Raw genomic sequence first — 27,571 nt, 5'->3', positions numbered from 1 at the left:
GCACAGCAGGATGCCTCACCCCAGCCCCTAGGGCACGGGAGGACCACTGCAGTGCTTGGGGTGGGACGTGGGGGGGACACCCACCTGCCCCCCTGACCTGATGTCTCTTGGCTTTGCAGGTGGGGGGGCTGCAGTCAAGCTCACTGGCACGCAAGGTGAAGCGGACACTGCCCAGCCCACCACCTGAGGAGCCCCACGTCCCCCTGGCGAGCCCAGCCGCCTCCCAGCTCTACCTGAGCAGCCTGGCTCCCAAGGCCACCGCGCCTGTCACCAAGGCCAGCCTGCTGAAGGAGCTGGACCGCGACCTGAGGCTGGTGGAACATGAGGCCACCAAGCTGCGGAAGAAGCAGGCGGAGCTGGACGAGGAGGAGAAGGAAATCGATGCAAAGCTGAAGTACCTGGAGCTGGGCATCACTCAGCGCAAGGAGTCGCTGCTGAAGGATCGGGTCGGTGGGCGGGACCACCCCTACCTGCGCTACCCCGGGGATCGCCGCGACTACCTGTCAGACAGCGAGCTGCACAGCCTGCGCCTCGCCGCCTACGACAGCGCCGGCCTGCGTCCTGCCGGGCAGTACCCCGACTACAACGCCGCCGCCGCTGCCGCCGCCGCTGCCGCAGCCGCTGCCTCCTATGGCGCCTACCCGTACCCTGCCCCGCAGGGCCCCACCGCCTTCCCACCACCACGCCTCCAGCACCCCCAGTACCCCACAGCCAGCACCTCACAGGATGGCTTGCCGGCAGCTCCACTGCCCACCTTCACCTCGCCTGGTGGCTTCTCGGCCCCCGGTACCGCATACCCAGAGCTGGGCACGCCAGCTCAGCCAGGCTTCCAGCCCCAAAACCCCTACCAAGCCCCAAGCGCCTTCGCTGGGGCAGCCACCGTGCCGGCAGCACATCCCACCCTCTACCAGAGCCCAGCAGACATAGCTGGCGGGCACCAGAAGCCACGGCAAACCTCTCTGGCTGACCTAGAACAGAAGATCCCCACCAACTACGAGGTCATCAGTGCAGCCACCAGCTCCTCTGCCGTACCTGATGTCACCCTCAGCACTGCACCGGCGAGCAGTGGCTATGAGCAGTACAAGGCACCTGAGACCCGGCCGGCTGAGAGAACCAGCACGGCACCGGGCCCCTCAGCCAGCTACTCTTCCGAGTCCCTCTACACCAGTCTGGAGCAGAACATCCCCCGTAACTATGTGATGATTGAGGACATCAGCGAGCTCACCAAGGAGAGTCCAGCAGTGGATGGGCAGAAAGCAGAGCCAGTGGGCACGAGCACTGATAGCCGTCACAGCAGAGAGAAGAGTGATCTAGGGGACACCGAGGGCTCCAGCCGTCCCTGCTGCTACACCAAAGCTGAGGAGGAGTCTGAGGAGGACATCTATGATCACCATGGCCCCGACCATCGTGGGAAGAACAGCTACTACCGGGGCACAGAAAGCAATGGCAGGGTGTCAGGGAGCTCCACCAGCTCGAGCTACTACTATGGGGACAGTGAGTACCGGCACTCCTCACGGATGGACAAGCACAGCTCTGGCACGCCACTACCGAAGCATTCATCCAAGAACCTGGCACCTGCTGTCATCTCCTCCAAGCGCAGCAAGCACAGGAAGCAGGGCATGGAGCAGAAGATCTCCAAGTTCTCCCCCATTGAAGAAGCCAAAGATGTAGAGTCAGACCTGGCCTCCTACTCAACAACCACCTCAATTGGCAGCAGCAATGTGGCCTCCAGGGCCAAGAAGCTTCAGGATGAGATTACCTATGGCCTGAAGAAGAACGTCTATGAGCAGCAAAAGTACTACGGTGTCTCCAGCCGGGATCTGGTGGACGAGGAAGAGCGGGTCTACTCTTCCAGCAGCAGAACCCGCTCCTCTGGCTATGGGGTGGAAAAGTCCTCCAGCCGGGAAATGGGCGGCCGGAGCAAGTCCTATGAGCGGGAGAGCATGGAGCGCTCCCAGAAAGTCACCTCCAAGCCCTCATCCCTCAGCATGAGCCAGAGCCGTGGGCGGGCGCCCATGCGCTCGCAGCCCTCAGAGGAGGAGAGCCCTGTCAGCCCTATGGGGAAGTCAGTGGGGGGGTCACGTACTGCAGGAGGGCCGGGCCCCCAGTCAGCAGGGGACCCCTGCTCCCAGTTCTGCTCCAGCCACTCGTTGCCTGATGTGCAAAAGCACACCAAAGACGTGCCAAGGAGTCACTCGTACAAGCACGAGGAGGGCTACGGCATGGATGATGCCCATTGCGTTGTCTCGGACAGCGAAGGTAACAGCTCCCCGTGGTGACCACCCCAGAGCATGGCACTTCCCCGGGGCATGCCTGTCCGCTCGTACGCAGAGACACTCTCACCGCCTCAGTTTGCTTGACACGTGCCTTCCTCCCCCTGCCCTGGGTGTTCGGTGTTAGCCAGTCCTGCACGGTGCCCTGCTGTGCCGCGTCCCGTCCCCACCGGCACGTGCTGTCCCCCGCGCGCGTGCCCGCTGCTTGTCCCTCCCACTTCATTGCATGGCTTCCACCCGCACAGCCTCGAGCGAGAGATTGACTGTGGTTTGTTTTTGGTTTCCGAAGCCTATCATTTGGGTCAGGAGGAGACAGACTGGTTTGATAAGCCCAGGGAGGCGCGGGCAGAGAGGGTCAGGCACTACGGTGGCCATTCTTCCTCACAGAAGAGACCCCCAGTTAAGCACACCTACCACGATTATGACGAGCCCCCCGATGAAGACCCGTGGCAGCACGACGACTACCCCCAACACCGCGAGCACCGGCACCACAGGGAGTATGATCGCCATGCTGGCTCCTCCCGGCACGCCAGCGACGAGCCCCCACGCCGCTCCTCGAAGCAGCACCCACGAGAATCTGGCCGCCATGAGCCCCGTGGCCATGGGCCTTCAGCCGGCCCCAAGAAGGCGCAGCAACCCGAGTCCCGTGCACCTTACGGTCCCAGCTCCGCTGATTACGCCCCGTCATCCCGCCCCGCTGCTCACCACCATGGCACTGAGACCCCCAAGGCACAGAAACCTTCCCAGCCGCATGGGTCGGCCACGCCAGCACCGAAGCCGGAGCCCCTCACTCACCCACAGCAGCCGGCGGCCAGGCAGCAGCAGGCAGGGCAGCCGGCAGCGCGGCAGCAGCCGGCAGCACGCCAGGCTGCCCAGCCAGCAAGCTCGGCACAGCCTGACACCAGGGGCAGGACACAGGGACCCCCCTCATCCCGGCCACCGCAGCAGCAGCCAGGGCCGGCCCAGGCAGCAGGGAAGGCACCAGCCACACTCCATGCACAGCCGGGTGGACACCCAGCACCGGCGGTAAGTACAGGCTTAGATGGGCAGGCTGCATCCTGACCCCACAGCTTTGCCTGGAATTGACACAGCTGGCTGTGGCCAGTGGCTGGCAGGGGAAGTGTTGGCAATGGGAGCCATGGAGTAAAGTGTATCCCACTCACACGCCCAATACAGACACCCATAGGTGCTGTGGAAGCTGCCATCCCCTTGAGTGGACCCAAGAGGGAACATCACTATGTCCTGGATCCCTTGCTGCCTCTTCTGGGGTTGTGGAGCAGTGTTTGGGGTTTCAGCCTGGCCACCCCCGGTAGATGCTCTATTGGGAGGGTGAGCCCTGAAAGCTGTTTTCCCCTTTCCAGACAAAAGTGGAGCCGACGGACACATCTAAACCTGCAGCAAAAGTGCCACAGCAGCCGGGGAGAGCACCGTCAGCACAGCCCCTGGGAGCAGCAGGTCAGTGAGCTCCAGTGGCACTGTGCCATCTGTCCCACCTCATGCCAGCTGCCTGGCACCCCAAAACTCGGCTGAGCTCCCCCAGCCGGGCCTGTCCCCTGCTAACAGTGGCTTTGTTTGTCCCCCAGCAGACAGCAAGGCTGGTCCAAGGGCGGCCGGGCCACGTGGTCCCGCGGGCATGGCCACAGGGCAGCCTGGTGGGGAAGGAGAGAGCGTCTTCTCCAAAATCCTGCCAGGGGGGGCAGCGGAACAAGCAGGCAAACTGACTGAAGGTGAGGGCTGCTCCCAGGATGGGGACAGGGCTTTGGTGCTGTTCTGCACCGAGATGGAGTCGGGCACCTTGGGGATTGTTGGGTGCAGCCAGTGGGATGCAGTGCTCCCACAGTTTGGGGCCCAGGGAAGTGGAGGGCCAGGGTTACTATGCCATACTGACACCTGTCCTGGCTTCCCCGCAGCGGTGTCAGCTTTCGGCAAGAAGTTCACTTCGTTCTGGTGAGAGAACAGCACAAGGTGAGTGCAGCCAGCATCAGGCACTGTGCTGTGGGCTCTCCCTGCTCCAGCTGTGCCTGATGCCCTCCTCCTTCCTTCCACTGCAGGAGTTTGGGAAGTGAGTGGAGATTTGAGTCGTTGCAGTGGAAAATCCTATGAAGAAGCCAATGAATTCAGCACGCGGCACCAGACTCTGAGTATAACAGTGAGTGTACAGGGCACACCTGCACACAAGTCCCCTCCACCATGCCACCTCTGAGGTTCCAGCAGCACCAATGTCCCCCGAGCACCTGCTGAGCCCTGCCTTGCCATACTCCCAGCCTCCAGGCTAGGAAAGACATAGCACAGACCCATCCCCTTCATGTTGGGCTACTCATCGCCATCTTCATCCCCAGGTGCTGGCCCCAAGCCCAGGCGTGGAGGATTGGCCTTGTTCCATACTGTCGGCAGCGCTGGTGCAGACCCTGGGTTTCCAGGGAAGCTTTGGGCGGTCCGGGCTCTGCTCCGGGAGCCCGTCCAGCGCGGGGGCGGGCGGAGGCGGCGGCAGCTGCTCCGCCGGCAGTGCCTCAGTGCCTCTTGGCTCTCTGGGGTCTTTTTGCTCGGGCTAGCGCTGCCGCTCGGCGGGGACCCTTCCGCGGGGAGGGGCTGCTGGGACTAACGCCTCTCTCTCACTCTCTCTCTCTCTCTCTCTCCCTCCCTCCCTCCCTCCCTCCCTCTCCCTCCCTCTCCCTCCCTCTCCCTCCTCCTCTGTCTCTCGCAAGCTTTTGAAAACAGGGCGATCCCTGGATGCTGGACCAAACGACGGCCGAGCAGGGGCCCGGCGGACGCCCCGGGGCGGGTGCCCCCCACGCCTGGCGAGCAGCTCCGGCGCGGCACACGGCGAGCCCCGGCAGCTGCCCCGAGGGGATGGTCCTGGTCCGGACCGTCGGGTCAGGCCCCGTAGGTCGGCTGCGGCCCTTTCTCAAGATTATACGCAGAGTTGTTCCCTCTGAACCCCAGCTCTGGCCTCTTCATAGGTTTTTCCCCCCCGCGAGCCGAGGGCTGGGCGCTGTGGGCGCCACTCCTCCTTCCCGACCCCACCCGCCCCGCCGGGGCCGTCCCCGCGCCCCCTGCACTGCGGCCGCTCCGGCCCCGCCGGGGCGCCCCGGAGCGCGTCAGCTAGGACCTAACACTGTTCACTACCGAAATACGAGGCCATAGGACTCTGACGGGCGGCGCGGCCGGCTGGGCGCGTGTCCCGAAGCCATTGGAAGCATTGAAAGGGCCGCGCTCGCCCTCGCCACGCAGCCAGCGCGCCTGCCGCCGGGCACCCCTTTTCTTTCAAGAACAGCCTTAATCATCCCACTTTGATTTATGTGTATACCTCATCCGCACCGAGGGGTGGGGGAGGGGGGCACGGGGCGTCGTCAGGGGGGGTCCTTTTTTCCTCGGTTTCTTTGGGTTCATTTTCTTTTGGTTTCGGGGTTTTATTTTTCTAAAGTTTATACCAAATCCTCTTCCCTCTTTGCTTTGTGCGATGAGTTAGCACACGGGCTGTCGTCTGTAGAAGCAATAGAGTGCAGGAGGCTACAAAAGAGCACAAATCCCGTGGAACAAGATCAGGAGAGCTTTGCCTCCGGCAGTATCCTTCCTTTTACTGTGCAATCCAAGTCCTTCTCAAGCCATTTTGCGGGGACGGCCGGCGCAGCGGCCGGCGGCCAAAGCCCACTCGCCCTGCCAGGAGGGGATTCCCGGGGGGGAGGCAGCCCGAGGAGGGGGCTCGCCCGCGCCCCGCCGCCTCCCCACGCTGGCAGCGCCCCGCCGACACCCCCGTGGCGGGGGGCAGCCGCCCGCTCACCCGCCTGATGTTCTATGCAACGAAATAACACGACTCCAGAACAAGACCTGTGAATAGCTAATCAGTTCAATGTCGCGCCTAAGGGTTCCATCGCAAAGCGTGCCGCCGAGCGACCCAAGAACTATTCAGTACCGACCACCCGTGCGTATGAATTCGTGGCATGTTCGACCCACGGAGGGCCACTTTGCCAAAGGGCAGCCCTAGCGCCCGTGACCGTCTGTCCCGTCGTAGAGCATGGCTTGCTACTTCTCTGCACGGTTCCACCCGCCTTTCAGTGCTTGCTGTTCTTTGCCTGGACTTTTCTTTTTTTCTTCTCCATCAGTCCATCGCTGTACTGAAAGCTCTTAGCAGATTTATGCACTTGTGATCGAGGACCCGGCTGCCTCGGGAAGCCCACGCTTTGTGGTAGATCCCTCGCCGGGAGCTCTGCCGGTGCCCTAGGCTGGGGGCAGGCCGGCGGCTGTGGGACGGGGGTCCCGGGGGCAGCCCCAAGAGGAGAGCCCCGGCCCCGCGCACAGCCGCCGCCGCTCCCCGCCGATGACAAGTGCAGAGCCTGAGGGTGCCTCCCGCGGGCCGCGGGCCCCGCCGCTCCTCGCGCTGTAAATACTTGTACAGTGTGTAAATCGCACGCGGGACCGAGACCCCCGCCGGGGCCAATCTCGCCGCCCGAGCACATCCGCCGCCTTGCCTTCGTGCCTGCCAGGACCGGGGGCACGCAGTCCCCCCGCCGGGCCGGGCCCCCAGCCCGAGTTGTGGCAATCTGCTGGACAGGGCGGGGGGGTCGGGGGGTGCAAAGACCGAGGGCCGAGCGCGGCTGGGCGCCGTTTCCAGCGGTAAGTGCGATGTCGGGTGCGCTCCCTCTGAACATTGTGACGGTGTGCGTGTCTGCTGTGCTCTGTGCCACCCGTAGTGACCCCGTACCGTGCCGTACCGTGCCGTACCACCCCCGCCGCTGTGTCGTGACTCCCTCCCAGAAGCTGCCCCCTCACCAGGTGTTTCTGTGGGAACAGAATAAAAAGGACTTGACACAAACCACAGGCTGGCCCCGATTCTTGCCTGCCTGCAGTCTGGGGGACGGGCGATCGGGACGCCTGCCATGGTGGGGGTGGCTGGAATGGGTCTAGTTGTCACCAAGCACTGTTGAGCTCTGCCACTCACAGCTGGGCTGGTGGGATAGGGGGTCCCTGTGGGCATCGAGGACCCGATCCCACCTGCCCGGCCAGGCTGCGAGGTGCAATGGGCGCCCAAGGGTCCAATCCCCGTTGGCAGCGCTGCTGTGGGCACCAATGATTCGGTCCCACCGCCCTGACCAAGTTGCTCAGTCCAATGGGCCCGCGATGGCCCGATATCTCCCAGCCAGGCTGCTGGGCTGGGCATCCCTGTTCCTCTCAAAGGGCCCGATCCCCCCGGTCCTGCGCATGGAGCCCCTGTTCTGCAGCCACCCAGTGGGTAAACCACTCCCGGGCGATCCAGAGGCTGCGGAGCCGCGGTCTGTCCCCCGGCTGCGATGCGGTGGCTGGGGACGGCCGCCGGGACACGCCGGGGGCGCGGGGACCCCGCTGCCTGCGGCTGCAGCGCCACCCGCGCCCACCGGGAGGCGCCTCGAAGCGGGAGGTGGCCCGAGCGCCGCAGCCAATGGGAGGTGCCGCAGGCCGGCGGCCCCGCCCCATCCCGGAAGTGCCGGTCCTGGCCCCGCCCCCCGCCGCGAGGACATGGAGCCGCCGGTGAGGGGATGGGGAGTGACGTCAGAGCCCCGGGACCCCCCCGCTGCCCCTGCCCGTCCCGCCCTGCCCCGCCAGCCCGGCACCTCCCGACCCCGCTGCTCGCTGACCCCGGCTCGGCACCGCCCCGGGAACCGCCCCGGTACCCTCCTAATCCCCACAGACCCCAACTGCTGCAGGACCCTCCCAGGCGCCCCTTGCACCCCACGACCTGCACCCAGTATCCTGGTAGCCACGGGTACCCCAGCAACTGTCCCAGTGCCCTCCTGATCCCGGCTATGTACCCCAGTATCTCCAGTGCCCTCCTGCTCCCTGGTACCGCAGTAGTGTCCTGGCTCTGCGGCCCCAGTCCCGCACTAATCCCTCTACTCGCCTTCCCCCCATGTACCCCAGCTCTTCACCCGCAAGCGCTGCCCCCTGTACCCCCCAAAATCCCCCCCTGTCTATACTGGAGCCCCAGTCAATGCCCTGTGCCCCGTCACTCCCCGGTCCGTGCCCCCCAGCCCTCCAGCCACCCCGGCGTGTCCCGCAGGTCCAGTCACGTGTGGAGGAGCTGTCGGAGCTGTACCGAGAGCTGAGCCAGCACCCGGCGCTCAGCACCGCCTGCCTCGGCCCCGACCTCACCACCCAGTACGGCGGCAAGTACTGCAGCCTCTACACCGGTACGGGCATGGGGAGCTCTGCGGGGGCAAAGGGGTCCGGGGAGCCCTTGCCTGCCTGGAGGGGATGCAGCTGGTCTCCTCACCTGCTCCCCGCAGAGTGGTCGCAGCGGGACCTGGCAAGGGCTGAGAACATCAAGTTCTGCCGTCAGTACCTCATCTTCCACGATGGAGCCTCCATTGTCTACTCGGGGCCTGCTGGCACCTGCTCTGAGATCAAGGACGAGTAAGTCCCATCCTGCCCCCACACGGGGTCCCTCGGGGTAGCGATAAGTGGGGGGCTGATGGGCAATCACCCACAGGCTGCTGAGCCGGGAGTCCCCCAGTGGGATGCTGAAGGCTGTCCTGCGCAAGGTCCCTGGCAAGGAGAAGGAGAAGCAGTTCCTGGAGGTGAGGAGGGGCCTGGGTGTAAATAGATATTCACTGGGGATTCAGAGCTGGAACCACACTGTGTTTTGGGACCGCCCTGGCGTCTTTGCCCCCAGGTCTGGGATCAAAACCGCAAGGTGAAGAGCATCGACCTGACAGCGCTGGACAAGCATGGCAGTGTCTATGATGATGGTGAGGGGCTGGGGAATGCCAGAGAATGTGGGTTTTCAGGGGACAAGGTGGCCAGTGCTGACCTGCCCCTGCAGACCAGTTTGGGTGCCTTGCCTGGTCTCACTCGGAGACCCACCTGGTCTATGTGGCGGAGAAGAAGCGTCCCAAGGCTGAGTCCTTCTTCCAGAGCAAAGCCCCTGAGCTGGGCACCTCTGATGAGGACACGGGACACCCTAAGAAGGAGGATGCACCTGTCAAGGTGGGGTCTCCCCACCCTGGGTCAGCTGGGGGCTGGCTGTATGGCCATGGGACTGACCAGACTGTGCCACAGGGCGAGCAGTTCGTGTACCACGAGGACTGGGGGGAGACGCTGAGCACCCGCAGTGTGCCCGTCCTCTGCATCCTGGACATCGAGGGCAACAGCATCTCGGTGCTGGAGGGCATCCCAGAGCACCTGTCTCCCGGCCAGGTCAGGATGGGGAGCTGCAGGGAACCGGAGGAGGGAGGTTTCAGGAGCCAGCAGCATTTTGAGCTGCTTATCTCCCCTCTCCCCACAGGCTTTCTGGTCGCCTGAGGACACCGGTGTGGTGTTCGTGGGCTGGTGGCATGACCCCTTCCGCCTGGGGCTGCGGCACTGCACGAACCGCCGGTGAGTCCCCGCAGGGCACCCCACATCCCAGCCCTGCTTGTAGGACCCTATGGGGCACCCACCCCACAGCCTGACCCCCCAACCCTACTGTGACACCCCTCTGTGCTGGCAGGTCAGCGATCTTCTACGTGGACCTGACGGGTGGGAGATGTGGTAAGCAGTGCACACCCCGATCCTGCCGGTGCCTTTGCTCCCCTGCCACCCCTCACCATCCCCTCACCATCCCCTCGTGCCCATGCAGAGCTGCTCTCTGAGGACTCCAGGGCTGTGTGGTCACCGCGACTCAGTCCTGATGGCTGCCGCATCGTCTACCTGGAGAACAATGTCCTGGGCCCCCACCAGCAGTGCAGCCAACTCCGCATGGTGAGCAGCACCAGGGGGACACTGGCAGGCACCAGGGAGGTGCCAGGGTGCCCATGCTAGGGTGGGGCTGGCAGGAGGGCAGTGGCGTCCCCTCCTTGGGCTGCAGTGGACAGGCAGGCTGAGACCCTGAAAAACTTGCCCTATGTCTCCTGCAGTATGACTGGTACACCAAACACACCAGCACGGTGCTGGAGGCTGTGCCACGGCAAGCATGGGGTGAGTACAGCTCTGGGGGTGTTGGGGGAGACTCAGGGGGATGCTGAGTGCCACCACTCTGATCACAGGTGCCTTCCCGGGAATCTACTGTGGCGCACTGCCAGGGATGTGCTGGGCAGCCGACAGCCGCAGGATCCTGCTGGACACAGCCCAGCGCAGCCAGCAGGTGAGAGGGTGGTGGGGGACACAAGGTTGGGGCCTGGCTGGATCAGGGCTCCACTGGACTCTGCCCTCGTGCCCCTAGGATGTGTTCGTGGTGGACACAGCGACAGGCACCACAACTTCACTGACAGCTGGTGAGTGACAGGCCAATGGGGCCATGCTGGTGCCAGGGGTGAGGAGAGGGTCACACCTGTAGGTCTGACCCCCTCCTCCCCAGATTCACCCCGGGGAAGCTGGTCTGTCCTCACCATTGACCGGGACCTCTTGGTGGCCAGGTTTTCCACCCCTAGCTGCCCCCCCATGTTGGTAAAGTCATGTCCCCAGTGCCCACCAGACCCTTGGCATGGGCACTGACCCCTCTCCCCAGTGCCCACCAGCCCCTTGGCATAGGCACTGACATCTCTCCCTGCTCAGAAAGTGGCAGTCCTGCCCGCCGCCGGCCATGAGGCACAGACACAGTGGATCTGCCTGCAGGATGCACCCCCCGTGCCCGGCATCAGCTGGGGCATCCACACCCTGCAGCCCCCAGCAGAGCAGGAGCATCCCCAGTACAGTGAGTGTCCAAGGTGGGGTCAGGCTATCCTCCACCATCCTCACTGCTCCTGACACCCCTTCCCTGCCACCATAGGGGGCCTGGACTTCGATGCCATCCTGATGCGCCCAAGTGAGGGTCCCACTGGCCAGAAGCCCCCCTTGGTTGTGATGCCCCATGGTAAGAGCTTGTCCCCATCCTATTGTGCCCCACCCAGGCAGTGTTACCCCCCTTTTGTTTTTGCCATTTGCAGGTGGTCCTCACTCCGTCTTCACAGCCGGGTGGATGTTGTACCCGGCAGCGTTGTGCCGTGTGGGCTTTGCCGTGCTGCTGGGTGAGTGACACCAGGGCTCTGGGTGACACAGCACCTGTGGAGGGGCTGAGGGGGCATGAAGGAGGAAGGGCTCTGACGCTGCTCCCCACGCAGTGAATTACCGTGGCTCGCTGGGCTTTGGCCAGGACAGTGTGGCCTCCCTGCCAGGCAGCGTGGGCACACAGGACGTACATGATGTGCAGGTATGGCCTGGCACATGGTCCTGGGGCACTGAGAAGGTGCCCTGAGAAGGGACAGCGGGCCTGTCTGCTCACTGGGTGTTCCCCGTGGCAACAGCTCTGTGTGGAGCGGGTGCTGCAGGAGGAGATGCTGGATGCTAGCCGAGTGGCACTGGTTGGCGGCTCGCATGGGGGCTTCCTGGCATGCCACCTCATTGGGCAGTTCCCTGACACCTACCACGCCTGTGTGGTCCGCAACCCCGTGGTGAACATCGCCTCCATGGTGACCACTACTGACATCCCAGATTGGTGAGTACTGTGAGCCCAGCTTCCCCAGGCTCCTTGCCATCTCAGCCACACACATGCCCCCAACTCTCTTGCCTGCAGGTGCCTGACAGAGACAGGGCTGCCCTACAAACCTGATGCCCTGCCAGATCCAGCTCAATGGACAGAGATGTTGCACAAGTCACCCATACGCTATGTTGACCGGGTATGTCACTGTCCCTATCCCTGTCCTTGTCCCCAGCAGCAGTGCCAGTGCTGAGGCTGTGCTGCTCCTGCAGGTCCGTGCACCTGTGCTGCTGATGCTGGGGGAGGACGACCGGCGTGTGCCTCCCAAGCAGGGTCTGGAGTATTACCGTGCCCTCAAGGCTCGGGGGGTGCCCACACGGTGAGTGGAGTGCTGGGGGCTTAAACTGTGAGGTGCAGACACAGCACTAATCCCTATTTCCCTTCCAGGCTGCTCTGGTACCCAGGGAACAACCATGCCCTGGCTGGCGTCGAAGCCGAAGCTGATGGCTTCATGAATATGGCACTGTGGCTGCTCAAGCACCTGCAGTGCTAAGGGTGCTGACCCCTGCTGCTGACCCCCAATAAACAATGTAGTTCAGCACCCCAGTGTCTCTAGTGGTAGTGCCAGTACCGGTGTCATTTCCACTCTTGGAGCTCCAGAAGCTGGTGGCTGTTGGACCTTCCAGCTGCCCAGATGTGCAGTTGTGCTGCTGGGGATGTGTTGGTCGTAACCCTTGCCTGGCCATGCGGGGCAGCGGCTGGAGGGCTGGAGGGCTGGAGGGGCAGCGGCTGGAGGGCTCGCAGCGGCCGGAGGGCTGGAAGACTGGAGAGCTGGCAGCGGCCGGAGGGCCGGAGGGCTGGCAGCGGCCGGAGGGCTGGCAGCGGCCGGAGGGCCGGAGGGCTGGAAGACTGGAGGGCTGGCAGCGGCCGGAGGGCCGGAGGGCTGGCAGCGGCCGGAGGGCTGGCAGCGGCCGGAGGGCTGGCAGCGGCCCGGGCGCTGCCGCGGGCCCCTCCCGCGGGCTCTGGCAGCCGTCCCACTGCGGGCGGCAGGCGCCGGCAGCCCGGCCCGGCAGAGAACGGCCCCATGGCCACAGGGACCGAGAAGGGTGTGGAGGTGGGCAGGGGGGTTCAGGGGAACTGTGTGGGTGGGCACAGCCCCGTTTCGGGCGGTGGGCATGGGGGTGAGCTTTACCCCCGTCCAGCACGTCCCTTCCCTCACGCAGGCGGCCCGCGGCCCCGCTGCCCGCTACCGGGAGCTGAGCCGGTTCCCCTCCGTCACCCGCGCCGCCCTCAGGGCCGCGCCCGGGGGCCAGACCTTCCTGCTCTACACCGGTGAGTGGCGAGCTCGGCCGCCCCCGCGCCTGCGGCCCCGTGTGAGCGGGCGCTGACGGTGCCGTCCCTCAGAGTGCAGCCGCCCCGACCTTGCCCGCCGGCGGCTGCTGCGCTTCGGCCGCCACTACAGCCTGCGGCGCACAGCCGGCCGCGAGGGCCTCGCCGTCAGCCGGACCGCGCTCAGCGCCGAGATCCACAGCCAGTACGGCACGGGCGGGCTGCGGGGCGGGACGCTGCGGCTGTGCCACGGCCGGTGCCCGCCGCGGCTCCGGTGCCCGCAGCGCGGGGCCCGCCGCAGCCTCCGTGCCTGCCGCCCTCAGGCTGCTCAGCCGGGACTCGCCCGCGGGGCAGCGCCGCGCCGCGCTCACGCGCTGCCCGCGGCAGGGCCACGAGCTGCTGGAGGTAACGCGGCGGTGGGGCCGCTCCCCGGGGCCGCAGTGCCGGGGCAGGGTGCTGGGCACCGTGCACACCGTGTGCCCGTCCCCAGGTGTGGGACAGCGCGGGATGCAGCCACAGCGTGGATCTCACGGCGCTGGGGAAGCACGGGGACGTCTACACGGAGGGTAGGACCCCTTCCCCATGGCTCTCGCCCACAGCAGGGGTGAGGTTGGCATGGCCAGCAGCCCTGGTCGCTACCTGGTGCCCAGCTGTGCTCAGCTGGTGCCCAGGCTGGGCTTTGGCACCCTTTTGCCACGCCAGGGCCTTTTGCCTGCCTGGCCTGGTCACACTCGGAGACACGGCTCCTCTATGTGGCTGAGAAGAGCCGGCCCAAAGGACAGCCCCCCTGCCCCTGGGACGTGCCAGGAGCAGCCTGGCCAGCAGCAGAGGATGAGGATGAGGAGGTAGGTGCCCCATGAGTGTGTTCAGTGCACCCCCAAGCATGCCATTTGCACTGTGAACATGGCACATGCCCTTTAGGCATACCAGGCACCCCCTGAACATGCTGTGCATCCCATGAGTGTGCCATACATCCCATGAGTGTGTCATGGACAGAGCTGCATGCCTGGGGACACCGGCCATGGGGCTGATGGGTCTGTGCCACAGGGCAAGCGGTTTGTGTACCACGAGGACTGGGGGGAGGCCCTGAGCACACGCAGCGTGCCAGTCCTCTGTGTCCTGGACCTGGAGTGCCTCAGCCTGTCAGTGCTGCAGGGAGTCCCGGAGCACCTCTCCCCTGGCCAGGTCAGGATGGGGTGCAGGGAGCACCCCAGGGGACCCAGCTTGGAGCTGTGGGATGAGCCTGACTGTCACACAGGCCCTGTGGTCCCCGGATGACCGTGGTGTGGTGTTTGTGGGCTGGTGGCACAAGCCCTTCCGCCTGGGGCTGAACGCCTGCTCCAACAGAAGGTGGGTCTCAGCCAGCGACCAGCACTGTGCCAGGATGTCCATGCAGTATCAGCACTGTGGGGGTCCAACCTGACCCACTCTTTCCTCCCAGGTCAGGGATTTTCCACTTGGACCTGGCCAGCGGATGCTGCGGTGAGCACTGGGGCTCTGGGGGGTGCCCTGGGCATCCCTGGGATGCTGACTCCTTGTTGCCCACAGAGCTGCTGTCAGCAGAGAATGGTTCTGTCTGCTCCCCCCGGCTGAGCCCTGATGGCCAGCGCCTGCTCTACCTGGAGGGGGCTGTGGGGGGGCCCCACCGGCAGTGTCTGCGCCTGCGCATGGTGAGTTGGGCCTTACGGCTGTGCCACCTTGCACTGCCAGCACAGTGCCCAGGTGTCACAGCCTCTCGCAGTGCTTGGGCTGGGGGGTGGGGGTGTCCCCAAGCCTCTCTGCCTCAGTTTCCCCCAGCACGGGTCCATCCCTGAGCACTAGCTCTCCCCAGCTCACCTGGCAGACAAGGCAGACGGTGACAGTGCTCGACGTGGTTCAGGAGCCCACGGAGGGTGAGCAAGGCATGGTGGGCAGAGCTAGGTTCTGATGGGGGCCTGGTGCCACCCCCTGCCAGGTGCCCATGAGCCTGGCTCACTAGCCCAGTGCTCTCCCCCACTTGCAGCTTTCACCGGGCTCTACGCAGAGGTGCTGCCACCGCGGTGCTGGGCAGCTGACAGCCGGCGAGCCGTGCTGGGCACCCCTCAGCGGAGCCGCACGGTGAGTCCAGGCGATGGCAGGGCCAGGGACGTGACCCACACAGCCCATGGTGACACCACTGCCCGTGCTCTGCACCCTCACAGGACCTGCTGCTTGTCGATACGGAGGCATGCACCATCACCAACCTCACAGCAGGTACATGGTACCAGCCACCCATGGTGCTCTGGTAAGCAGCCATGATCACCAACGCATGTTCTGTCCCCAGGGTCATCTGAAGGGTGCTGGGAGCTGCTCACTCTCCAGTGGGATCTGCTGGTGGCCACCTGCTCAGCACCCCACCATCCCCCCAGCCTGGTGAGCAGTGCCCTGGCACCCTGTGGCACAAGTGGGATATGGCACAGCAATGTGCAGCCAGGCACAGCACAGTGTGGCACACACACCGTGGTGTGGTGTGCCATAGGGAGGCATAGTGTGGTGTGGCGCAGCCAGATCCAATATGACACAGCCTTGGCATGGCACAGCCTTGTCACAGCACAGCCCCAGTGTCATCCATTGCCTGTACCCAGGTGGCGGCCGTGCTGCCACCAGCAGGCCAGGAGTTGCCCCTTGTCTGGGTGCCAGTGGAGGACACCCCAACTGTGCCTGGTGTCACCTGGAAGACCCTGACAATCCAGCCACCCTGCAGTGGGCAGGGCCCCACTGCACAGGGTGAGCCCCTGGGGTCCCCTGCTGCACCTCGGTGTTGCCTGGGTGCCAGGAACCCTTGGGAGTGGGGGGTGAGCAGGGTGCTGGTGCCCATGGTGGTGGCCGCTGAGTGGGACCCTTTCCCTGGCACAGATACCCAGGCTTTTGAGGCCCTGCTGCTGAGCCCCTCAGATGGCACGCCACCACACCCCCTTGTTGTGTGCCCCCATGGTGAGTGTGGGGACAGTGGGGACACCCTGGCAGTGCTGGTGGCACCCCAGGTGATGCCCATGCTGGCCCCAGGTGGCCCCCATGCTGTCTTTGATGCCCGCTGGCGTCCGAGCATGGCTGCGCTGTGCCAGCTGGGCTTCGCCGTGCTCCTGGGTGAGTGCTGGGGAGCTTGGGGATATGTGGCCCTGTGTCCTAGTGAGACATGACATACATGGCCCTGTCTCCTTAGTGAACTATCGTGGCTCCCTGGGCTTCGGCCAGGCCAGCATCAGCTCCCTGCTTTCCCGTGTGGGTGAGCAGGATGTGGCAGACACCCAGGTGAGGGGTACTGGGCTGAGGGTGCTGGGGGGATGCTGCTGGGAGGATGCTGCTGTTTGGGTGCCAATGGCGGGTGCCCTATGGGTGCAGCTAGCAGTAGAGCAGGCGCTGCACAGAGAGCCGCTGGATCCACACCGCCTGGCCCTGCTGGCTGGCTCCCACGGAGCCTTCATCGCCCTCCACCTCCTCACACGTGAGCCCAAGCGTTACCAAGCCTGTGCCCTGCGCAGCCCCGTCTCCAACCTGCCTGCGCTGCTGGGCACTTCTGACATCCCCGACTGGTGAGTGCCACCCCCCGTCCTGTGCCACACCACGCCATGTCCCTGTGACACCTACCAGTCTCTCTGTGCTGCAGGCGCTACACCTCCCTAGGGCTGCCCTACTCCTTTGAGCGGGTGCCACGTGCCGAGGACGTGGCCACCATGCTACTGCGCTCGCCCATCGCCCAGGCAGCCCAGGTAAGGCAGGGTCAGGATGGGTGTGGGGTGCCAGGTGTGGGGTGTCAGACACCCACTGAGGGCAGTGCTGCAGGTGCACACACCGGTGTTGCTGTGCGTGGGTGCCCAGGACCGGCGCGTCAGCCCCACACAGGCGCTCGAGCTGTACCGGGTGCTGCGGGCCAAGGGTGTGCCAGCACGGTGAGTGGGGTGCAGGTGGGAGCTGGGAGGGAGCTCTGGGGTGCTGCATGAGCATCTGCCCATCCTGTGCCTCCCTACAGGCTGCTGTGGTACCCAGAGGGTGGCCACGCACTGGCTGGTGTGGAGACAGAGGCCGATGTCTTCAAGAACTGTGCCCACTGGCTCCTCCAGCACCTGGGGCAGCCCAGGCAGGATGGGACAGGCCAGCACAGCCCCTAGTGCCCACAGTGGTCCTGGGCTATGCCAGCCCAGGGTGACTGCTGGCCTTGGGGACCACACCAGGACCAGAGGCAGATGGAGTGAGTGTAGCCAGGGGCAGGGATGTGGGTTGGGGTTTGATGTTAAATAAACATGAGACCTTGTGCAGTGCTGACCCCGGTGGCCTAAGCTGTGCCTTTATTGTGCAGTGGCAGCTATGCCAAGCTGGGAATGCCAGCTCAACCCATCTTCATCACCTTGTAGATCCAATCAACATAGAGGGAAACACGGATGAAGAGGGCAGGCAGGTCAGTGCGGGCACAGACACGGGAGGGGGTGATCACCCCCTCCAGTACCCAGCAGTCAGCGGTGAGGCAAGCCAGTGGTCCACCATAATCACCCTGTGGCATGAAGAGAGTGGTGTCACCCTGGTGCCAGCACCTTCCGCCACCCTGGGGTGGCTGTCCCCAGCCCAGCTCACCTCGCAGGCACCCACGCCGGCACGCAGCGGGGCAGTGCACAGCTCACTCTCCTTCAGGCGCCCACGCAGTGCCCTGTTGCACTCGCTGTGGGCCAGCACTGGCAGTCGTGCCACGTTCAGCACGCTGCCGTCTGCCGTGCCTGCGGGCAGAGAGCGGGCACAGCATGCAGCATCGTGCATGCAGGGATGCAGGGGAGTGGCATGGGCAGGGGATGCTGTGGGCAGGGAATGGTAGTAGAAATGTCAGTAGATGTCATTTCAGGGAGATGTGGAAGGGAGATGTTGTGGAAGAGGGATGCCATGGACAGGGTGATATCAGGGACATGGGATGCTGTAGGCAGGGGGATGGAATGGGCAGGAAAATACCAAGGAAGGGAGATGCTGCGAGCAGGGGTATGCCAGGGACCTGGGAGTTGCTGTGGGCAGGGAGACGCTGTGGACATGGGGATGTTGTGGGCAAAGGGGATAGAATGGCTTTGGCAGGAGCTGTATTGAACAGGGAATCCCCCAGCAGGGGCTGCCTGTGGCAGGTACCTCTGGTTTCCCCCCAGCCGGCGATCTCGCAGATAGTGCCCGCAGGCACAACGTAGCGCTCAGGGGGCAGGCAGATCAGGGCCACACGCCTGGTCAGAGCAGCTGGCCTGTGGCAAGAGGGGCAGTGGGACACGGTGCCATCCTGACCAGCAGTGGAGCATGGCAGAGGCCAAGGCACAGCCACTCACCTTGCCAGCTTCAGCATCACCAGCTGGGACTCAGAGGGGCCGCAGACAATCCGCACAATGGGGATGGTCTGTTGGTCAGGGTCCCCAGGACCAGGGTCCTTGAAGAGTGTCCCCAGCTGCACCTCATAGCCCGTCAGGTCGGCATCGCTGTGGAACAGGGACATGAGGGCACAGGGGGGTCCCACCACCCCACAGCCCAGCCCCAGCCTTACCAGGAGAAGAAGCACTGGCGTGTGCTGATCACCCACTGCTCCTTCACCAGGGATCCCCCACAGAAGTGCACACCAGCCCTGTGGGGACAGGGGGTGAGCTCGGGGGGGACACTGAGCACATGGCAGTGCATGTGGGACACCCACTCACCGGTTGCGGATGCTGACAGTCCAGGGCGAGTTGCCCGGCTGGCCACCAACGATGCGCCCCTTCTGCTGCAGCCTCTCCTCCCGCTGGCCACACTGCTCAAATGTCACCACATCTGTGGGCAGGGTGGGCATCAGCTGGGGCTGTACCACCAGCACCTACCCCAGTGTGCCCACCCAGGACCCGCAGGCTCCCACCTGTATTCTCCATGATGGAGGGCACTGTGCTGCCAGCTGCAGAGAGAAAACAGAGGGTGCACTGGCAAGGGATCCAGCCACCCTGAGGGGACCAAAACTACCCTGTGTGTGGCCAAGGTCCCCTCTAGCTCTGCAGGGATGTGGGTAGGGGCTCACAACAGGGCTTGATGGCACAATAGTCAAAGGGGGTACGGGGGTCCATCGTGTAGCACCAGGGGCCATGGCTGTCGTCATCGGGGTTGCGGCAGTAGTTCTCCTCCAGGTGTGCCTCAGGGTGGGTGACAGGTGAGATCCTGCCAGGAGGCAGTCATCATCACTGTTACCATCCCCGTCTTCATCCCCATCCCTCTACCCACCACCCTCACACACTCACTGGGGCACGTGGGGTGTCTGGGCAGCCCAGGGCTGGCAAGTGATTCCCTTGCGTGTCTTGCTGATGTGGCCATGGTAGTGCTTGCCGTGGCCATGGTAGCACTCTGGAGACAGGCAGGGAGGGCTGGCACCCCTCAGAGGGACACTGGGGTGGGCACCCAGGGACAAGTGCCTGGGGTGGCTCACCTTGGGCATCCTGCTCATCAGGGCAGCGGCGGATGTGGAAGCAGAAGGCGATGCGGACAGTGGGGCGGGAAGTGAAGCACCACGGTGCTTCTGATCCATCGGGGTTGCGGCAGTAGTTTTCCTTCAGGTCCCTGGAGGAGGGGCCACATGGTTGTCCCCCCTCAATCCCACACTCATGGGTGCTGCCCAACACCACCCTCCTGGGGTGCACAGCCATCCCCTTACTTGCACGGATACTTCTCGGGCACGAAGTGGTGCTTATGGGGCACCTGGGAGTCCCAGCGCTGGCAGGGGATCCCCGACACGGTAACATTCACGTGGCCACGGTAGCTTTCACCCTTGCCCCTGAAGCAGCCATTGGTGACGTTGACAGGCCGTGGGCGTTTTTCTGCTTGTGTGGCCAGGGAGAGGAGCAGAGTAGCAGGGTCAGGGGTGGCACCCAGGACCTTCAGGCCCAGCTGTGCATGATGCTAGTGGGGACTTACTGCAGATGCGGATGCGGCAGTATTCACGTTCCCGCTCGGGGTCAGTGGTGTAACACCAGGGCCGCTCGGAGCTGTCCGGGTTGCGGCAGTAGTTGTCATCTAGCCCCTTGTCAGGGTACCTGGGCCAGAGACAGGGAGCAGCAGCTGAGGTGGCACCATCACCCCAGCACCTGGCACTCAGTGAGGTGGCACTATCACCAGCACCTGGCACTCGGTGAGGGCAATGCACTGCTGAGGGCTGGGGGCTAGTACTTGTTGGGGTGGTAGGGGTGCTTGTGTGGGTGCTGCAGGTCCCAGCGCTGGCACTCTGTCCCTGATTCTGTGTGGTCCACGGTGCCACGGTAGTCCTCCCCATTGCAGGTCATACAGACAGCTGCCAACAACTGCAGGGCTCAGTGTGGGAGAAGCACAGAGCACAGGGTGATCCTGGGATGTGGCACTCACCATCCTCACACTTCTTTATGCCACAGCTCTGGTGCCGGACATTGGGATCAACAGTGTAACACCACGGGCCCCGCTTGTCCTGGTCAGGGTTTCGGCAGTAATTCTCCTCCAGCCCATTGCGACGTGATGGCAGAAACCTGCTGGCAGCAGAGTGGGTAGGAGGGCTGACAGGAATCCTTTGCCCTGGAGTGGGCACAGCAAGGATGACGCACTACCCCTGTCAGTGCCATTGCCCCCAGACTGTCCCCATTGCTCCTGTGCTATCCCACACTGCTTCCACCCCATTCCCCATTGCCCCATGCTGCCCAGGGTAGGTGCCACAGGACAGCCAGGGACAAAGGGGCACCTGTGGTCATGTGGTGTTGTGGCTTGCCAATGCTGGCAGCGCAGCCCCTTCTCTGTTGTGGCCCGTGTGCCGCGGTATCCGGAGCCATCACCCACGATGCAGTCCCGCAGGTAGTCTGAGCAGAGCCAGGCACCTCTTCAGAGCCCCAGGGCCAGGTCAGGGCACATGGGCAAGGAGGAGTCCTCTGCCAAGTGGCCTCTGCCCAGTCTGTGGTGTCCCCATGCCCACCCATGGCACCAGCCCACCTTTCTTCTGGTACAGGTCATAGCGGATGTTTTTCTGCAGCTGGATGCGGGGTGAGTGCTGGGTCCAGGGCAGCAGCTGGCACAACTGGCTCTGCTGGTCATGGTGGAAAGCCCTGGGAGGCACAGCAGGAGTCTGGCACGGCACCATGTGAAGCCAGGGCCCACGGGACCTGGGTCACACACGTGAGCACCCAGTGTCCCAGTGCAGTGACCCAGTATTGTGGCCCGTGCACTCCCAGCTGCCCCGCGGTGGCACCGTGTCCTGCTCACCGGCAAGCCAGGCTGGTGGCACAGCGCTGGGCACACTGCTCCGCAGAGCCCTGCTCCGGCAGCGGTGGTGGCGAGTCCACAGGCACTGCCAGCAGCTCGGTGGCTCGCAGGCGCTGGAAGTCATTGAGGGGTGAGCGGTGGCCTGGGGAGTGTGGCAGGAGCTCAGCGTGCCCAAGGGGGCACAGCATAAGCACTGGGGCCCTGTGGAGTGTCGGATCCCTGCCTCATGGAGGAGGATATCCCTGTCCCACACAGCAGGGGATCCGTGTCCCATGGAGGAGGGGAACTCTGTCCTATGGAGCATGGGATCCATGTCATACGGAGCACGGGATTCCTATCCTATGTCCTGATCCACGTGCCCTGGAGCGGGAGGGTCCCTGCCCTGCATCATCCGCTGCCCCCCTCCGCCGCGGGACAGGGCATGGCCTGCAGGCTCCCGGCCCGGCCGCCGGCCCTGCCTTAGGCCCCGCACTGCCCCGCGCCCTCCAGCCCCACGGCGACCCAGCCTGGGGCCCTACCTGAGCCCAGAGCCGCGGCCAGGGCGAGCAGGACCCCCAGCACGGGCTGCATGGCGGCGGCCCGCGTCCCCGGGCCGCTGGAGCTCCGGGACAGCCCCGAGCAAATATTTGCGGTCGGGCGCGGGGCCAGGCGGGGCCGGAGTCACCCGCGGCGGGCACGCGTGGGACGGGGCGGGGCCGGGGCCGGAGCCGGGGGCGGGCCGGAGGCGGAGGGGCGGGCCCGGTGCGGCGGGGCGGGGCCAAGCGGGCGCGGGGTCACCCCGGGGCGGACACGTGCGGGGCGGGGCGCGGCCGGAGCGGCGGGGCGGGTGCTGGCGGGGCCGGGGTCACCCCGGGGCGGACACGCGGGGGCCGTGGGTGGGGCCGGCGCGCAGGGGCGGGCCGGAGCAGCGGGGACGGCTCCTGCTCCAGTGAGGCGGGGCCCGGGGGCGGGGCGGGGCCCGGGGGGCGGGGCTGCGGGGCCGGCCCCCGGGAGCGGGCGGGGCTCCGGGGCGGGGCGTGGCCGCGCGGGACGGCGGGGCGGGGCGGGGCGGGAGGGGCGTGGCCGGCTCTGAAGCCGGGCGCCGATTGGCCGCGGCGCGCTCGTGCCGCCGGTTGCCAGGCGCCGCGCGCGCGCACCAGCCCCGCCCCCCGGTACGTGCCCGCGCGGGGTCGCGCTCGCGCCGCGCCGCCCGCTCGGTGCGTCGGGGCCGCGGAGCCGGCGGGAGCGGGGCCGGGCCCGGCGTGCACGGTGAGAGCGGGGACGGAGGGACCGCGGCCGGCCGGAGCGCGGCTGCGGCGGCACCTGCCGGGCCGCCTGCCCTTGGCGGCGGGGAGCGGGGCTGGCGGCGGCGGCGGCGCGGCCTGAGCAGAAGCGCGGCGGGCCCGGGCCTGGCGGAGAGCTGGCGGCGGGGTGGCTTTCCCGGCGCGGCGCCGCCTCAGCTCGGCGCGCCTTCCGCGGCCTGCGGGACCGGCCCCGTGCCGCCTTCCCGCCGGGCCGCGCTCCCTCCGCGCCGCTTTCCCGCCGCCGCCCTCGGCCCTGGGTGGGCGCCGCGCCCGGGAGCGCTCGGCGGGGCTGGGCGGGAGGCGGAGCGGGCCCGGAGCTTCGGGCGGCGGGGTCGGCCCGGGCTGTACCGAGTGAGTCCTGGGGCTTCGCCGGGAGCGGCCCCGGTGCTGTCGGTGGCGGCAGCGGGCTCTGGTTGTGACAAGCCCCGTGTGGGCGTCCCGGGCTCTCCCCGCTCACAGGGGCCGGCCCGGCGCCGTGGGAGCACAGGTGGGTGCCCGGTCGCTGGCGGAGGTTGTGTTCCTCAGGACAGGCGGCTGTCCCGGCAGGGTGGCCGGGCGGCCCGCGGCGCTGCCCCTGCGGGGCTCCGTGGGCCCCGCCGCTTCCCAGGGCTGACCTTGGCTCCGGGCGCTGCGAGCGTGACTAACAGCAGAGGCTGTTCCGGGAGGGACAGACCTACAGCCAGGCTCTATCTTCGTTCCCCAGTGCAGGTGGCTAAAGGCAGCTTAGTGGTTCTGCCGCCCAAAAAGGTGTAAATGCCGCATATTACCTGTGGCCTCTCTGCTTTCTTGGAAGCAACAGGCTGCAAAGTGGCTCACCCAAGTTTCCAATGCCCATCAAGTCAGCAGGTCTGGATTTACTGAGATTTGCCACAGGTTTGAAGTTGGCAAACGTGTGTGTTTGGAGTGTAACTAGGTCCTGCTGCTCAGGGGGGAAGGTGTGGGCAGGGGGATGTGGCACCTGGCTGTAAGGGATCACTGTCACTCCCTGAGGTATATCTCCCTTGGTCCTGGAGCTTTGGGCTCCTAGGCTTGGGAAAACACCATTGGCATTCACCTGTCCAAAATGAGATTAAAATCTTTTTGTGTTAAAAAACCCAAGAATTCGCCTGTTTTCTCTTAGCCCTTCCAGGCAGGAGCTTCTTTCTGCCACCCATTTCTGTTATGTGGTTGCCTACTAATGCCTCTTGCCTTGTGAGTACATTTTTAACAAAACTTGCTATTTAACTTGCCAAACGGGATGCTGTCTCGTCCCACCTTTAGCTTTACAGACTCCTTTCCTCACTTTAGGAGTTTCTAATTCTTAGGTTTCTTCACACAGTCTCTGCTGCTATACAAAGTATCCTAAACCACTTATTCATTCTTCCCAGTGCTTGTCATTGCGCTCTTCTCTCCTAAATATAGGGTAGTATGCCAACAGAAGGAGCTTGAGAGCAGGCTGAAGTGCTGGGAATACCACTGTTTACTCAGAGGAGTAATCAGCAAAGCCTGGCTGATTCCAGGTCGCACTGACTCCTTACTGCAGGAGTTCAGGCTCACTTCTTTGGGAGCTGGCACAAATGCTCCAATAGCTGGGAGATGTTGCTGACAGCACCTGCTGGCTTAGGCATACCCATTTCTTTAAGCATTGTGTACATAGAGTAGTAAATTTTGCTTAATTGTTGTCATCAGACCTGGGGAATCAGTAAGAATTATGGGGCTGATAGCAGTAAAGGTGTTCTGCTCTCACTGTATACCAGTGAGTTTTGTTTGTATGGGATTTGTTAACCCCAAGCACTTGCCTACTTTTAGAAACACTGGTACTTGTTGGTAACTTATCCACTCTGTTCTCCTCATCTCCCAGTGCCCGGAGTGCTGAGCTCAGCCGCTCTCAGAAGCAGAGGAGGATGTGTGACAGGTGGAGTGGGACCCTTTGCCAGCTTCAGCCATGGAGCTCCTGGTCAGAGCTGGCCCAGCGCTCTGGCTGTGACTTGTCTTCCACGGGCGGCTGCTCTGGAGGCATTCTGGCCTGCCTCTCTTGGGCAGAGCCATGCTCTGACAGCGAGGGGGTAGCATCAGGGGGAGCCCTGCTGCATCCTGGCCTGTGTGAGCATGCCAGCAGACAGGCCTGAAAGGTGCTTTGGGGCTCTGCGCTAAGGAACAGTGGTCCTGCTGGGCACTGAGGGGGGAGAGAACTGTGTGGTTGCAGCAGCTAGATCCTGGGGAAGTTTTCATGCTTTGATGTCTGCAGCTCAGGTGTGAGGTGCAGTGTGTTGTCAGGCTAGCAGAGAAGGTGTGATGGTTCTGCCTTGGCAGGAGTGGTATTGCTCACCAGTAGGAATGGTGTCTTCTTGCCTTTTTTGTGTTCCTTGGACAGATAATGAGACAAATTGGCCTTGAGAGGTATCTCCAAGGGTGCTGTGCCAGCCTGGGGCAGAAGTCTAGCTGATGGAGTAAAGGTCTGCCTCGTTCTGTGAGTAGCAGCTATCTGAAAAGTTTTGTGGGGATGATTTTTGGGTGGTTTTTGCCTTTACTCCTGTTAGCTGAGGAATAGTACTGAGGAGTTAAGTCTAGTGATGATTCATTTGAGTGAGGAAAATGCAAACGCTGAATTCTTCTTAGGCAAACGGGTCATGTAAATAAATGCCTCTGGCATTCTTTGTGGTGCTTGCAGACTGTCTACCAATTACTTCTGGTCTCTTGCTGGATCAGTGGGAGGTTGTTGCTCCTTGAGCTCTGACTACTTTGGCGGTGATTTGGGTGAAATACAAATAAACACAGTTGGATTGACCTAGTGTATCTGAGCTCTTGGTATGCTGGAAATGTTTGTTCTTAGAATGTTTGCGCAGTCTGGAGAGCTCTGTACCTTAAACCTAATTTGCAAAGGACTGTGACCGTGTTTAAGCTGTGAAAAATAAAATATCAACCTGAAGAACCTGTGCTTTTAGGGTTTGTTCTGTGAGACTGAATTTGAGCAAACTACTAAGGTGTTGCTGGATGGAAAGTTAATATATTAACCTGTGTGAACACTCTACTTAGATGCACATCCTAGTCTGGTGCTGCCTTCTGTCTGTGTGTATCTCTGTGCTTATCTGTTGACTGAAATTGTCTCTGGTTCAGCTTTTCTGGGATAAAATTTTATCTTGCTAGCAAGAAAGATGGTTGTATATGTTTGCTGTTACCAGTATTTTTGTCAGATCTGCTGATGCAGCAGTGTCTGAAGGAGATGATCCAAGTCCCCTAGCCAGGCAGGCCCTCTCCCTGTGCAGTGCCTGAGCTGGTCACCTGGTGACCAGCAGAAAGCTCCATGGCTCGTGTGCCTGGTTTGTGAGCTGTTCTGGGTGAGTGAGGAAGAGGACATGGGGCAAGGTGAGTGGCATGGCTTTGATTGCAGTTCAGTAGGCAGCAGGGGCCTCTTGTTTTGCCATATCCTGCTCAAGGTCACCTCAGTGCTAGTTTTTCGGAGCCTTGAGGCACCCTAGGAGATTTCCTGGAATCTGCCCATGGTAGCAGTGCAGCCTTGCAGAGATCTTCCACATCTGGGGTCCTGTCCCTGGATAATGTGGTGCCAGAAGGGGCTGCAGGGTTACCAAGTGTTCCCTCATCTCCTTACTGTGGCCCGCTCCTATGTCTGTGGAGTGCTCACAATGGGTGCCAAACCTCAACACAAACTGAGGTTTAGCTGTGTGGCCCCTGGCTGTGGCACTGTCAGCTATGCCTGTGCCAGTGGCACTATGCTTATCCCAGGGTGAGGTAGCAGAGGGTTGTGTGGGAAGGCTGAGCTGGGTAAGCCTCACTGCTCTTGGAACAGAGGGGTCAGACCCAGACATGCCATTGTGGTGCCTGCAGTCATTTTGCTCAGCTGACCTGTTTTGTCCCTGGGTTAACTTTCTGCAGTTTAGTAACCTGGATTTTCCATGGAAGGAGCTAGTGAATCCCCAACCAGGAGGAGTTTGTCAACAGCCCAGCACTGCAGGGGGAAAAAGAAGTGAGGCCCAATCTAGAGGAGGAGGTGTGCATGGTCCCTATGGTGGGTTAGAGCAGAGCAAGTGGTCACCTCAGCCACCATCATGGTTTGATGCTCTTAAAAGGGCCTTTCTCTGCTTTCAGCTGTGCATTCTTGCCTCCTCCCAGGGGCCAGCTGTGGTGGTGAGCTAAGGGATTGACCAGTGGATTCTGCTGATCTGGCATAAAGTTGATGGTTTTTCAGCTTGACCCTTTAGTCATTATGCAAGGCTTTGCAAGGGAAGGGTGTTGGACCATCCTTGGAGACAGGAAACCACTGCATCAGCAGAACTCTCCCTTTGTAGTTGTGCTCTTGGCTATAACAGATATTTACTTTTTCAGGGTTGAGTTGTCCCCCCTGTTTAACTGTGCTGCAGGTATCATCTAGGCCTGGAGAATGATTCTTGGTGGGATTCAAAGTCCTGTCTGACTTTGACATGCAAGAGGATGAGGTTTGGAAACAGCAATAAAATTTGTCCCAGCCCCACTGTGTTCAGCTTTGTTTAGGGTTTTTCTTTAGAAAACCAGGCTGGCAGCCTCATCTGACCTGTAAAAATGTATCTGAGTGAATGTTTCCGCTCATGACTTCTCTTTTCTCACCTTGTGGTCTCACCACAGTGCTTTAGCCGTCACTGCAACCCTAAGTAAGGGTATGTGTGTCTTTCCTGCTGTACTTTCTGAGAAGGGCTCGATTCATAGAGGGTTTCCATGGTCAGATTCTGAAATACTTTGTGTGCTGGTTTCTCCAGCATTCCAGCAAACTGGCTCAGAAGCCCCTTCCTGCAGTCCTTGGTAGATACTCCTCCTTAGGGACCTGACAGGCAGCATTCCTGCCCTCCCTCCTCTGGGGTGGAGAAGTGGTTACAGAGAGGTTTCAGTTTAATCTCACGTAGTTACAGGTCACAGGAGTGCTGGATGTGTGTGCTGAATTCACACGGGCTTCTCTCTTTTTTTGAACTAGACTGTGCATTTTGACTTCAGAAAGCTTAATCTTCTGTGAAGTATGTTCCTTAAGGGTGGGGATTAGCATTCAGTAATTTTGATGAGAGTTTCCAGTAGCAGATACTGATCATTTTATATCAGTCCCA

The 27,571-nt window shown here is 63.0% G+C and overlaps 5 protein-coding genes across 9 annotated transcripts in view; 4 read left to right on the top strand and 1 right to left on the bottom strand.

Moving 5' to 3' along the window:
* Nucleotides 1-7,086, top strand: part of BSN (bassoon presynaptic cytomatrix protein) — an 88,732-nt gene extending 81,646 nt beyond the window's left edge. The window contains exons 6-12 of the mRNA XM_021529212.3: nt 120-2,259; nt 2,563-3,299; nt 3,635-3,728; nt 3,857-4,000; nt 4,184-4,238; nt 4,325-4,422; nt 4,979-7,086. Coding sequence (XP_021384887.3) covers nt 120-2,259; nt 2,563-3,299; nt 3,635-3,728; nt 3,857-4,000; nt 4,184-4,224 — 3,156 coding nt within the window. The 3' untranslated portion in view covers nt 4,225-4,238; nt 4,325-4,422; nt 4,979-7,086. The remainder of the gene's footprint in view (nt 1-119; nt 2,260-2,562; nt 3,300-3,634; nt 3,729-3,856; nt 4,001-4,183; nt 4,239-4,324; nt 4,423-4,978) is intronic.
* Nucleotides 7,087-7,546: 460 nt separating this feature from the next.
* LOC110469968 (acylamino-acid-releasing enzyme) lies at nt 7,547-12,280 on the top strand. Its single transcript, XM_021529227.3, is given in 23 exon segments — nt 7,547-7,749; nt 7,751-7,778; nt 8,308-8,437; nt 8,534-8,660; nt 8,737-8,824; nt 8,920-8,995; nt 9,070-9,233; nt 9,306-9,443; nt 9,532-9,623; nt 9,736-9,776; nt 9,865-9,986; nt 10,142-10,202; nt 10,271-10,368; nt 10,447-10,498; nt 10,582-10,670; nt 10,779-10,917; nt 10,993-11,076; nt 11,150-11,230; nt 11,324-11,412; nt 11,507-11,697; nt 11,776-11,878; nt 11,952-12,058; nt 12,127-12,280. Coding segments are annotated over 23 exon segments (2,394 nt in total). The 5' UTR covers nt 7,547-7,561; the 3' UTR covers nt 12,233-12,280.
* Nucleotides 12,281-12,801: 521 nt separating this feature from the next.
* APEH (acylaminoacyl-peptide hydrolase) lies at nt 12,802-17,289 on the top strand. Its single transcript, XM_077786075.1, has 20 exons — nt 12,802-13,011; nt 13,084-13,213; nt 13,332-13,413; nt 13,499-13,574; nt 13,711-13,853; nt 14,056-14,193; nt 14,267-14,358; nt 14,450-14,490; nt 14,557-14,678; nt 14,840-14,900; nt 15,011-15,105; nt 15,189-15,240; nt 15,311-15,399; nt 15,612-15,753; nt 15,883-16,113; nt 16,190-16,278; nt 16,369-16,559; nt 16,634-16,736; nt 16,810-16,916; nt 16,997-17,289. The coding sequence occupies exons 1-20, from the start codon at nt 12,855-12,857 to the stop codon at nt 17,133-17,135; spliced, it is 2,280 nt and encodes a 759-aa protein (XP_077642201.1). The 5' UTR covers nt 12,802-12,854; the 3' UTR covers nt 17,136-17,289.
* On the bottom strand, nt 17,276-21,905 carry MST1 (macrophage stimulating 1). 4 transcript variants are annotated; one of them, XM_021529228.2, is made up of 18 exons: nt 21,738-21,905; nt 21,220-21,361; nt 20,950-21,062; nt 20,705-20,819; nt 20,359-20,498; nt 20,167-20,287; nt 19,915-20,033; nt 19,655-19,820; nt 19,430-19,560; nt 19,245-19,347; nt 19,028-19,164; nt 18,872-18,907; nt 18,678-18,789; nt 18,530-18,607; nt 18,318-18,464; nt 18,130-18,236; nt 17,596-17,735; nt 17,276-17,515 (listed from the first exon to the last, which is right to left on the bottom strand). In XM_021529228.2, exons 1-18 carry the CDS (start codon nt 21,787-21,789, stop codon nt 17,354-17,356), a joined length of 2,121 nt encoding a protein of 706 aa, XP_021384903.1. In that variant the 5' UTR covers nt 21,790-21,905; the 3' UTR covers nt 17,276-17,353. The 4 variants fall into 4 exon arrangements, with proteins under 4 accessions (XP_021384903.1, XP_021384907.1, XP_021384906.1 ...); XM_021529232.2 differs by having other exon boundaries at nt 19,655-19,817; XM_021529231.2 differs by having other exon boundaries at nt 20,359-20,495.
* Nucleotides 21,906-22,320: 415 nt separating this feature from the next.
* Nucleotides 22,321-27,571, top strand: part of DAG1 (dystroglycan 1) — a 49,492-nt gene continuing 44,241 nt past the window's right edge. Inside the window, exon 1 of one of the 2 annotated variants that reach the window (XM_077786071.1) lies at nt 22,321-22,370. The gene's annotated coding sequence lies outside the window, so the exon portion shown is untranslated. The other variant, XM_021529173.2, reaches the window with a different exon arrangement.

The sequence above is a fragment of the Lonchura striata genome, chromosome 12 (genome assembly GCF_046129695.1).
Source record: "Lonchura striata isolate bLonStr1 chromosome 12, bLonStr1.mat, whole genome shotgun sequence".
Taxonomy (NCBI): Eukaryota; Metazoa; Chordata; class Aves; order Passeriformes; family Estrildidae; genus Lonchura; species Lonchura striata.
This window is presented reverse-complemented; position numbering and strand designations above follow the sequence as displayed.

What these genes read in the sequence shown, in the direction of transcription:
- APEH (XM_077786075.1), top strand. Translation starts at nt 12,855, where the DNA reads ATGGGGGTGAGCTTTACCCCCGTCCAGCACGTCCCTTCCCTCACGCAG. An exon ending in GGGCTTCGCCGTGCTCCTGG is followed by an intron (nt 16,114 to 16,189) that starts GTGAGTGCTGGG and finishes CTGTCTCCTTAG; the next exon opens with TGAACTATCGTGGCTCCCTG. An exon ending in CCATCGCCCAGGCAGCCCAG is followed by an intron (nt 16,737 to 16,809) that starts GTAAGGCAGGGT and finishes GCAGTGCTGCAG; the next exon opens with GTGCACACACCGGTGTTGCT.
- MST1 (XM_021529228.2), bottom strand. Translation starts at nt 21,789, where the DNA reads ATGCAGCCCGTGCTGGGGGTCCTGCTCGCCCTGGCCGCGGCTCTGGGC. An exon ending in ACAACACCACATGACCACAG is followed by an intron (nt 20,499 to 20,704) that starts GTGCCCCTTTGT and finishes CTCTGCTGCCAG; the next exon opens with CAGGTTTCTGCCATCACGTC. An exon ending in CTCCATCATGGAGAATACAG is followed by an intron (nt 18,790 to 18,871) that starts GTGGGAGCCTGC and finishes CCCTGCCCACAG; the next exon opens with ATGTGGTGACATTTGAGCAG.